General features: G+C 32.2%; 1 protein-coding gene across 1 annotated transcript; it reads left to right on the top strand.

Moving 5' to 3' along the window:
• Positions 1-9,241: 9,241 nt before the first annotated feature.
• INS49_006559 (uncharacterized protein) lies at positions 9,242-11,452 on the top strand (the record flags this gene model as incomplete). Its single annotated transcript, XM_043167330.1, has 5 exons — positions 9,242-9,362; positions 9,444-9,494; positions 9,639-9,731; positions 9,796-10,080; positions 10,143-11,452. 5 exons carry the CDS (start codon positions 9,242-9,244, stop codon positions 11,450-11,452), a joined length of 1,860 nt encoding a protein of 619 aa, XP_043028474.1.
• Positions 11,453-12,046: the final 594 nt, after the last annotated feature.

Here is a 12,046-nt window from a genome sequence, read left to right as displayed (position 1 = left end):
TACTAAGGTATAATAATCATTTAATAAAATTAAGACTTGCTTACATTACTATAAAAATACATTATTATTAAATATTAATATATATTTTAAAATTTATAAAATTAAGCCATTATTTTAATATTATTTATATTATACCTTAATTATTATATTATTAATAATAATAGCTAGTTTTTGCTTAAAGCATATAAGCCTTATAAACCCTTTAATAGCCTATTAATATTTAACAACCCCTTTTATATTTAATAACCTATATATTAATATCTTTAAATTATTTCTTCTTCCTTTAAATTTATTAAATCTTATAAATATAAGCTAAATAATATAGCATAATTATAAAAATCCTTAAGTTAATATAAAAAATACTATATAATTAAATTTTAAGCCAGAAATTATCCGCAAAGAAAGTTTATTTAAAAGCTTTTATTATAATAATTAAAATTTTAATAATAAGGAGGATATAAAGATTATATCAGAAAATATTATTTTTAAAACTTTAGCGCTTTAAAAAAGGCTTTATAGATTTATAAATAAGAATATTAAAGATAATAAGGTTTATAATCTTTAGGCATTCCTTACTAAATAATTAAAAGATTTTTATTATGCATTTATTATTACAAATACTTTAAGATATCTTGCTATTTATAAAGCTCTTTAATTATTTAAGGTTATTATTTATAATTTAAATAAAGATAAGAAAGATACTTTTTTTATTATAACTTTGCATAAAGAAATAGCAAGCCTTTTAAAAAAAGGATTATTTTTAACCTTTAGCTTATTTAATAAAGATAATAAACTTTTAAGTATGCTAAGCAGTTTAAAAGTAACTCTAGAATTAGTTACTAGAGCTAAGTATATACAACGCAATATTAATTATATATAAATTGTTATAAAATAAAAGGCATTAAACCTACTTATGCTTCTTTTATAGCTTCTTTAAAATAAATATATAAGTTATAAGAAGATCTTTAATCTTCTTACTAGCAAAGAAAAAAAGTTATAAATTTACTTTATAATATTATATTTTTTACATGGATTTACACATAAACAAAGCTCTTTTTTTTAAAAGCTTCTTAAGTTATACTTATTCTTTAATGGCATATATATTTATATAATTAATATGCTTACTAATATATTTATATGCGTAATTTATAATACTTAAAGCTATAATTAATAAATATAAGTATAAGCATTTATTCTTTATATAATATATTAAAGATATTATAATTTTAGCTTAACTAAGAAATAAGGATTATATATTCCTAATTAAGCATAAATTCCCTACCTTAATTAAGTAAGGAATCTATACTTAAAATAAATAATTAATTTAAGATTTTATAATTAATATTTATAGGTATAAGCATTTATTTATTATATTAAACCTTAAATAAGCTATTAAATTACATGTAAGTAATTATTACTTAAGACCTTTATTAATATATATATAACTTAAAAATAGTAGTTTAATATAATAATTTTAACTTCTTAAATAGAGTTCAGGATTATATTAATAGGAAGCATAATTAATTTATAAATCTTATAATTATAATATATTTTAAAGTACTTGGCTAGGAAGGCAGATATATTTAGTAAATAAACTTTAACTTAAAGTAGCAATTTATTATGCAAATGGTTTAAAAATACCTTTTTTTATAATAAAAGAGTCTTAATAAAGCATTTAAGTAGCTTTTCTTATATTGCATATATTGGCTATTTACTTGCAATAGCAAAGACTTAAATCTATTATTGCTTAACATTAAATGCATTGAAATAGGGTTTTCTAAAACCCCCTTTCTTTAAGCTAGTGCTATATATAAAGATAAGGGCTAAATTTTTAATATTTATAATATATATAATAAGCTTTTTAAAAAGCATTTATACTTAAATAAGAACTTTTATAAGATATATATTATTTTAATATATAGTAATTATAAAATTATTAGTTATATTTAATGCATTAAGTGCAATTAGCAAGAATTTTAAGATACTTATAAGGTTTAAAGATAAATAAAAGCTTTTCCCGCTAGCTTTTATATTAAGTTAAATTATATTAAGCTTCTTTTTCATAATTACTATAATATTAAAAACTTAAAGATAAAGTCCTTTGCTATTATTCTATATAATATATCATTACTTATATAAATTAAATCTATTAATAAGAAGGATATTAAGTATTATAAGGTTATATTACTATTTTATTATAGTTTTAATGCTTAGCTTATTGCTTTTATAATTAATGCTTTAATTTAATGCAAGCTATTAATAATTAAAGCTAGCGAAGCTAATACTTAATAGTTTTATAATATAATAAAGCAAATCTTTAATAAGGTGCTTAATAATATCTTAAATAATATTTATTAGTTAATTTTTAGCTATAAGGGTTAAATAGGTAAATATAAAGATAAGAAAGTAGTTAATATTAAGTTTTAAAGTTAGTATTATTATATAATAAGCATTAAGATGCTGCTTATCTTTAATAAGGCTACTTAGCATGGTAATTATGGTTTAATTCATAATGTTATTATGCAGCTTTTAGCCTTCTTTTAAAGCGAAAAATTATATAACTATAAACTTAAAATGCTTAATATAGCATGGATTTTAATTAAGGAGGTAACCCTTAATATAAGAGTTTGCAATAACATTCTTAAAGCTAGGCTTATTAAGTGCATTATTGCTAAATATAGCTTTAAGCTTATTAATTAAGCCAGTAAATATATTAATAGTTCTTATATTATAAATATTAAACATAATAAAAACTTTACTTATAACGTTTAATTAACGTTCTTTCGGCTTGCTTAATATAAATTATAAATATTAATTATATGCAAGATTATTAAGAAGTTCTTTAGCACTTATTTAAAGGGGATATATATATTTAAAAATCCTAAGGATAATATTCTTTGGTTTAAATGAAAGCTATATATTAATGGGGCTATAAGGCAATAATTAAGGCGATAAGGCTTTAATTTTCTTAACTTAATAATGAAAGAATAAAATATGCTGGCTAATAAGCTAAATTAATAAAATGAAACGTTCTTAAAGCTAAAGGAAAGTGCTATTTAAGTAAGGGTTCCTCTTATTAATAAGGAAAATACTAATAGTGAAAACTTTCTAGCTATCTTAGGTAATAATAACTATTTATACTATATAAAGGCTAATAATATATAGGATATTAGTTTAAGTAACTTAATATAAGATAATTAATAGCTATATAACATACTTATAGATTTTAATATTTACCTTTGTTTTATAGTGGTAAGTGCCTTTTATAATGGGGAATTTGCTAATTTTAATAATAATTAGGGGAAGTTGCTTTATCTTAGCAAACTTTTTATTAAAATTAAGTAAAGAGTTTATTAAAATAAAGCAACTTCCCCTAACCATTATTAAATATCTTTAAGTATCTTTATTATTATATTATAAAGCAATAAGAGCAATAAGTACTTACTTATAAAGCACTCTTCTCTTTATAAGAATAAGAATAAGAAGAAGGAGGATGATAAGAATGAGAAGGAAAATTACGAGCCTTAGGTCTTATCTTAGCTTCGCAAGTACTTAATAAATAAACTTAACCTTTCCTAAGGGAGGATAAAAAGGAGGATAATAAGAATAAAAAGGAGAACTATTAAGAGGAGGAGAACTACTAAGAGTGCCATATTAAAAGTATAAACTAGCAGGTATAAAGTATAAAAGAGAGGATTATAAAAAAGAGAACCATAAAAGAAAGGACTTAAGTATGCATACTTAAGATATTAATACCCCTTATCGCTATTTTAAAATACTTTAAAAAGGGAAAGGATTGCAAAGAAGAGGAAATAAATATGCATATATAAAAAGAAAGTATATAAAAGTATTAAAAATAGTTGCTTAAACTAAGAGTTAAACCCAAAACCCTTTATATTTAAACTTCATTACATATATATCCTTATAAATATATAATAAACTAAAGGTTAAATTATATAAAATATATTATTATTATACTATTTAAGCATTTATTATAAAAGGGAAAGAGCAACTTATTTATATAAAAGGAGCTATCTTAAGCAGCTTAGCTATTTATTAAGACTTATAAACTTACTATCTAAATTTTAAAATTAGCAAACTCTTTACTTAATTTAAATAAAAGTTTATAAATCTTAGTAAGCTAAAGTATTAATTTATAAGATTTGCTTTTTAACAGCCTTTAACAGTTTTTATATATAAAGGCAAGGTAAATATATTATAAAGCTATAAGCATTAGTAAACTCCCTACTTAAGTTAAGTAAGAAGTTTGCTAACCCTTATATACCTAAATATAAATTCCCATTACTAACTTCTTATAACAGCCTTAAGCAATCTTTATATATTTAGCAAGCTAAATATTGCAATAATTACGCCTACTTAAATAAGCGCTATATTTTACTTAAACAAACTAGTTAATATTCCCAACTATAAAAAATAAATATAAAGAAAATAAGAAATAAAACGCTAATTATAAATATTATTTATATATTTATATAGCAATGCAACCCCTTAAGTCCCCTTTTATATGCTTTATATAGCGTTGGGTTAAGGTAGTTTGCCCTTTTTATCCTGCATTTATTAATAAAGCTTGCTTTTATAAGCCTTCTTTTATTTTATAACTCCTTATAAACAGTGATAAATTAGCGCAATGGCTAATTCATTAAGCTTTACCATCCTTTTAAAACTTAAAGAATAATCCTTTAGCCATTTTTAGCTTTAAGGCATTAAGGTACCTTTAACTTTATTAATATTTATAGCTTTTATATTTAAATTAATAAATAGCTCCTAATTATTAATTAAAATAAATACTTAAGCTAAACTTAAAGAAAGGTGCAATAAGCATAAGTCCTTATTAAATATAGCATTAAAGCCTATATTATAATTATTTTCCTTTTCCTCTTTCTTTTCATTTCCCTTAATATTATATACTTAATACTTATAAATAAAAGGCTAAGCGGGCTAAATAAACTAAGGTACCAACATATTAATAACCAGCTGCAATATAATTTAATAATCTTTAGCTCAATTATTATATATATAATTTAAATAAGCACTTCCTAAAATTAAAGGTATAAGATTAATATTAAAAGCCCTTATGCAACCTTACTATAAGCTATGCTATTAATAATACTTATTATAAGTAAGGCTGAATAGGCTAATAACCTAATAAAGAATTGCAATTAAGTTTTTATTAATAAGAGATGTATTAAAGGCAAAGCTTAATGCAAAGGCTATACTATTTACATAGTAATAATTATTATTAATAAGCTTATTAATTATTAGCAAATTTAATAACTTCTTAATAAGCTAATTATTTAACTTTATTATTAAATAACGCGCAGTTATTATAAGAATATTTACCTTAATATAGTTTTATATAAGTATTAAGAGAAATTATTAAAGATGCCTAATTAAGAAAATAAGATTAATATTATATATATTTTTAAGCTAATTGGCAATTCCTTATTTATTAAATGTCTATTTAACATATATTAATATAACCATAGGGGTAAGATATACCTAAGCCGCTACTATTTACGCCATTACCTTTTCCGCTACCTTCTTTATTAACTACTTTAAAATTATAAGATATTGCTGCATAAATAATTAATTTAATAATTAAATAAATACATATTATTAAGGGATTTATAATAAACTAATTATTGCTATTGCTATTGCTATTGCTAATATTATTATTATTGCTATTGCTATTAAGAAAGGAATAATAAATGCTAAGAATAGGGGCAATGTATTTTAAGCTGTAAATATAGGGCTATATAGGCTCTTCATTAAAACATAATAAGGAGTTTGCTAATCTCAACTAAGTTAATATAATTAAAATTATGCTTATTATTATTTTATTTATAAACCTATATTTAGTTACTTTATAACTTTAATATCTTTTAATACCTCCCTAGCTAAATGCTTGCTATGTTTAACCATAATAAGAGTATTTACCCTTTCTTAAATTGCTAAAATAAAGTTTTTTAGCAAGCTAAGTAGGATATTGCCCTTATAATTAAGGAATTCCTATGCTTATAAGGCAGAAACCTTTTTTAAAAGCTGCTTAAGATTGCTTATTTAAAGAGTAACCTTTTTAAATTAATCTTTTCTTGCTTAAGTCTTTTAATAAAGATAGCTAATGGCTTATTATATTATATCTTTTATAAATATCTTGCCGCTAATTAAGCCTTAACGGCTTGCCTTTAATACTAAATCCTAAGCTTTAATAAAGCATTATAAAAACAGGATCTTAAGAGCTATATATTAAATAGAATTAATATATAGCTTTATACTCTTGCTGATTTAGCTAAAGTTAATTGCTAAGAGCTTAAATATTAAGCTATAATCCTTATGGGCTTAGCCATTATAGTAAATTAATGCATTTATAGGCTGCTTATACTCTAATATAGGATTATCTAGCTCTTAAAGAAAACCTATAATATACTTCCAAAAGCAAAGGGAGTTTAAGAATATCTTATACTTAGGATTTAATATATCCCGCATTTTTATCTTTAATTAAAATCATTTTACTAATTTTAAATCCTAAAAGTTTTAAAACTTAATGCTAAAAGCTTAGCTATTTACTATTTTAATTATAAGATTAATAATGGCATTAAAAGCATAGCTTGCTTAAGATTTAATATTTATAATACTTTATATATTACTCTTATTACTATCTTTGCTAATAATACTATTTATTGCTAGCATTACTTTATAAAGATAACTAGGTTAAGTAAGTTAATATACTTGCTTATGCTAAAGAGTGCTAAATAATTAAGTTTGCTAAGTTTAGCGTATTTACTTTTCCTTTATATCTAAGTAGTTAAACTAATAAATAAGGGTAAATATAATAAACTATCCCTAAGATTATCGCTTTCTTATCTTATATTTATCATGCTGCCAAGAGTTAAATATATTAAGTTGCTATAATAAATTAAATTATATAATAATAATAATATTATTAATATTTAAGCTAATGCTAAAAGATATAGTTAAAATCATTATTTAGTATTTAAAGTTTAGCTTTTTAAACTTTGCAAATATACGGTCTTAATTTAGCTTATAAATATTTATATTAAAGCGTTTTAAAAAGTTTAATGTTTATTAAGTATTAAAGCCATGGTATTCCCAGAAATATTTAATAAGTAACTTGCAAGCTTGCAATAGTTTATTCTTATTATTAATATATATTAAACTCTTTATAATAATAACTAAGTTAAGGGGATTCACGCTATTTAATAAAAAGTATAAATGTTAAAAGTCTTTTATATATTCATAAATAAAAGATTAAATAATTATTAAAAGCTTGGGATAATTAATTAATGTTTAAATCATCTCTATATTATTAATATTTAGGCCTATATACTTAAAAATGTAATCTTAATTTACATAATTAAGAGTAGCTATATAAGCGAATAGTAATATTTAGCAAGACATTAACTTTTTAACTTAATAAATAAGAAAAAAGTTAGTTTAAAAGCTCTTCCCCCATGCAATAATTATATATGCTTTATTAATAATAATTACGCCTACTTAGCTATTAAATACTAAGTTGCAAAGAAGCTTCCTAAAGTAATAATTTTATCCCTGCTTTAAACTTATAATAATATACATAAAATTGCCCTTTTTAATTTATTTCTAAATTTAAGGGTTTTGCAATTATATTAATATTACATTATTTAATAAACTCCCTACTTAAATTTAATAAGGAAGCTACCTTAGCCGGCATTATGCTACTAAACTTACCTATATATATAAATTAGCATCAACCTAAATAAGATATACATCCTATATATTATTCATAATATCTTTAATTTACTCCTTCTTAAGCTTTATTAAAGGTATAAAGCAAATGGTAATTTTCTTTTAAAATGCAGTAAATGCATATTGCAAAGCACTCTTTCCATACCTAATAACTGCAATAAGCATAACGTTTTAGCCCTTAAATAAAGCTATAACGGCTTTTATTTATCCTTTATAAGCTGGAAAGTATTTAGTTATACTCTTAATTACATTTATAGCATTAATAGGCAAGATTTCCATTAATAATTATTTATAATTTAATAAATTAACCTCTAAATAAATGCTTATATTTATAAATAACCACGGTTTATAGAAATAAGTTAGCAATCTTTTAAGTTTTATAGCTTAATTTTACATCTTTTATTAAATTTTTATACTTTTAAGTATTATTATTAATAATTAAGATATAAGCAATTAATAATATATAAGGCGCTCCTTAATTCCATTTCTTAATTAAATATATTTAACTTAATAAATTCTGCCTTAAAAAAAATAATAACTATATTAATAAAATCTTTATTTAAAACGGAAACTTAAATAATAATTTTTAAGGGTATAAATAAAGAGCATTATAATAATATTGCAAAGTATTTTCAAAGTATCCTTTGCGCTCTTATATAAAGTAGTACTTAGGTTTAACTTTTTTTACGTTTTAATTTTAAATATCCTTTATATACATTTAAACTTAGCTTAATAATTACATTAGCCATAATTTTACCATAAGGCGCAAACTCCCTACCTAAAATGGGTAGGGAGTCTACGTTAAGCTATGCATATCCTTGGCTTGGCATTATATGCTGTAATAATTAATTCTCCAACGCAGCCTCCCTACTCAGCATGGGTAGGGAGGCTGCGCCTCCATATCACGGCTAGGCCGCAGGCCTAGCCACGCGTGTGAAAGGACACCTGAACTTTTGAGATAACACCGCCTGCGCTAAGCCCGAACGGTGCTGGCGCGGCCACAGTCCACACTGGTGGAGGGTAGCCGAATCAAATCCAGAGCAAGAGGCGCCAAAAATTTCAAGAGGCGCACATCCACCAACCCGCACCGAAGAATACGAACGAATACCCCATCTCACCTCTCGAGCGAGAGAGAATCCAGACAAGACCACCACGACAGCCCCTTCCCATCCACCCACAACACCGGCACCGTCACCACCTCCTCACTCCGTACAGCCCAGGAACTGCCAGCATCCCTCTGGCATTCGCTCCTGGCCTTCCTTTGCAGCCTCATCATTTGAAAACGCTGCCTGCAGAGGAGAGCCGCGCACAGCGAAACAAACGATCGCTCCGGCGAAACCCACACCAAACCCCAGCAGCTCCGGCAGTAGCAAGCAAGCAGCAGCAGCAGCTTTTTTGCTCGCGGCTTCTCCCACCCTGACTACGTGCCTCGATCATCGTCGCGCGTAGCCAACAGCGATCCAATACCGCAATCATGGGTACGGTCATCATTTTCCCCAGGTCTGGCCTGACCCTTGCTAACGTCTTGGCTGTCCAGCTCCCAAAGAAGAAGGAGGTCCAGAAGCTCTCTCTGAATGAGTTCATGAACGACAACTGTGAGTACCCCCCGCCCCCTCCGGGCAGAACACCGCCCTTCTTTTCGCCCTTCTCGGAGCAAAGACTGATACCTTCGGCAGCATTCGGAGGTGGAGGCAGCAACTGGGCCGATGAAGTTGAGGAGACCTATGGTGAGTTCCATCCTGCTGCCGTTAAATACCGCTTCCTGTCCTTCCATCTGTCGCATCCATGAGACAAGGTCCCGACCTTCGTCAAGCGTGGCCTGTCCCGTCCTTTTCCCTACTCCCTGCATTCTTACTAACGCCGAGTCCTAGGCACTCAACCCCTCCCCGCCTCCGACCGCCGCGGCGCCGGTGGAGTCAGCACCTATGGCTCAGGCTTTGGTGGTTCCAGCGACAGATACGCAGGTAGGTCCATCCCATTCATCCGTTTGCGACTTGTCCTCCGCCCGCCAACTGACACTCTGGACAGGCTATGCTCGCCAGGAGCGCGAATTCCCACAGGAACTCCCTACCAAGCCTCCCTACACTGCCCACCTCGGCAACCTCTCCTACGATGCGACCCAGGAATCTGTGACCGACTTCTTCGCCGGCTGCGAAGTCGTCAGCGTTCGCATAGTCGAGGACAGAGCTGAGATGCGTCCCAAGGGCTTCGGGTACGCCGAGTTTGCCACCGTCGACGGCCTGAAGAAGGCGCTTGAGCTCGAGGGACAAAGCTTCGAGGGCCGCAATATCCGTATCCGTATCGCCGATCCACGTACGTAGCCTACTATCTCTCCCAAGCTTGTTTCTATACAGAGCATGCTAACCGCTTTGCAGCCAAGGACAGACACGGAAATGAGAGCACCAGGGATTTCTCCGACTGGTCGCGAAAGGGTCCCCTGGCCCCAGAGCCTCCTCGCAACGACCGACGTGGTCCCCGCGATTTCAACGAGCCTCGTGCCCCTCGCGACGGACCAGGCGATGACTCGAGAATGAAGGACATATCCTGGGAGAGGAAGGGACCTCTGATGCCACTCTCTCCTCCTCCCATGGAGCGTGGCGGTTCCCGCGGCGGCGGAAGCCGATCCCGAACTACCGACAGTGAGCGGGGCGATTCATTCCGCGACAGGAGAGCGTCGCCTTGGGGCCCCGGTGAAGGGCGCCAGGACGGATCCCGACCGCCTCGCCGCGAGTTTGTCGAGCGGCCGGAGAGGGCTCCTACCGCTGCTGAAACCAACAACCAGTGGCGCTCTGCCATGCGACCCGATCCTCCTGCTGCTCAGTCACCAGTCCCGTCTCGTCCCGCCAGTGAGGCGCCGTCTTCACCCGCACTAGCACCTGCTGCCCCCGCCGCCACCGGTGGCCGCCCCAAGCTTAACCTGGCCAAGCGTACTGTCTCTGAGGCCCCTGGTGTCCTGTCACCTTCTCTCACATCCGACTCCAAAGCTAGTCCCTTTGGTGCGGCCAGGCCTATTGATACTGCCGCTCGTGAGAGGCTGATCGAGGAGAAGCACCAGCAGGCGCTCAAGGAGAAGAAGGAAGCCGAGGAGAAGGCGAAAGAAGAGCGCCGACTGGCCAAGGAGGCTGCCGAGAAGGAGGCCGCCGAAAAGGAAGTTGCCGAGAAGGAGGCCGCCGAGAAAGCAGCTGCCGAAAAGGAAGCTGCCCCGGCTACCAACACCAATGGCGATGCGGAGAAGTCAGATGCTCCGGGCACGGATGCTACACAAGATGCCGCAGCTGCTGAGACAGAGAAGACTGAGAATGGCGATAATGCCGCAAATCCATCAGAGAAGGGCGCCCCGCGCGCGCCAGCGGCTGCCCCGTCACGAGCGACCGAGAGCGGAAACTGGAGACAGTCAACAGGAGAGCGAGGTAGCCGCGGAGGGTATTCAGGCCGAGGAGAGCGCCGTGGAGGCGGTGGCCCTCGGGGTGGGCGCGGCTTTGATGAGCGTCAGCCCAGCCGTGGTAGCCGTGGATATGAGGAGCGCCAATTCAGCCGTGGTGGTGGCCGTGGACTTGAGGAACGCCAGCCCAGCCGCCGCGGTGGCGAACCGTCGACCCCTACCACCCCTACTGTTGACGAAGACGGCTGGACCACCGTCTCTGGCGCCGCGAAGAACCGTCGCGGCCGCCCTGTTGCCTCTTGAATCTGTACAATACCCGGCGTTACGGCTCGAGCTTGAACACGCAAAAGAGATCTGACAGGCTTGTCTCTTCTCGTCTCCTGGTCTGACTTGTCGCATCGCTTGATCTTTGCTTCAGGCAAAGCAGGAGAGGTGGCTTGAAAACAAAAGAATTTCAAGCTTCTGATCAGTTTCGGTCACGAATCAAAAAGAAAAGGTCGAACGGGCGGGCTTGGCTTGGCGTCGCGGGGCTTTAAGCATTTCAATCACTGCTTCTCTCACTCCCCATGGTCTCTTCTCTGCATTTATCTTTACACGGCGACCTCTCATCATCTCTTGTGGAAAGGCTCAAGTCGGATCAGATCTTCCTCAGGCACATAACGTGACGACGAGCTACGGAGACGGAGAGATGCTTTTTATACTCGGGCGGATGTTGATGTGACGATGAGGATGAAGCGGAAACATGACCAAATATACCATCATGCTGCTTTCCGGATAAGACAGCGCGATGAAAGAGGGGGAAGGCGAAAAGAAGTGGCTGAGTTGCTCTTTGAGGACGGAAGGAGATTCTGAGACGACTTTTGATACCTTACTCCTGCGCATCGACAACATCATAGA

Source organism: Diaporthe citri, assembly GCF_014595645.1.
Source record: "Diaporthe citri strain NFHF-8-4 chromosome Unknown scaffold_2, whole genome shotgun sequence".
Lineage (NCBI taxonomy): Eukaryota > Fungi > Ascomycota > Sordariomycetes > Diaporthales > Diaporthaceae > Diaporthe > Diaporthe citri.
This window is presented reverse-complemented; position numbering and strand designations above follow the sequence as displayed.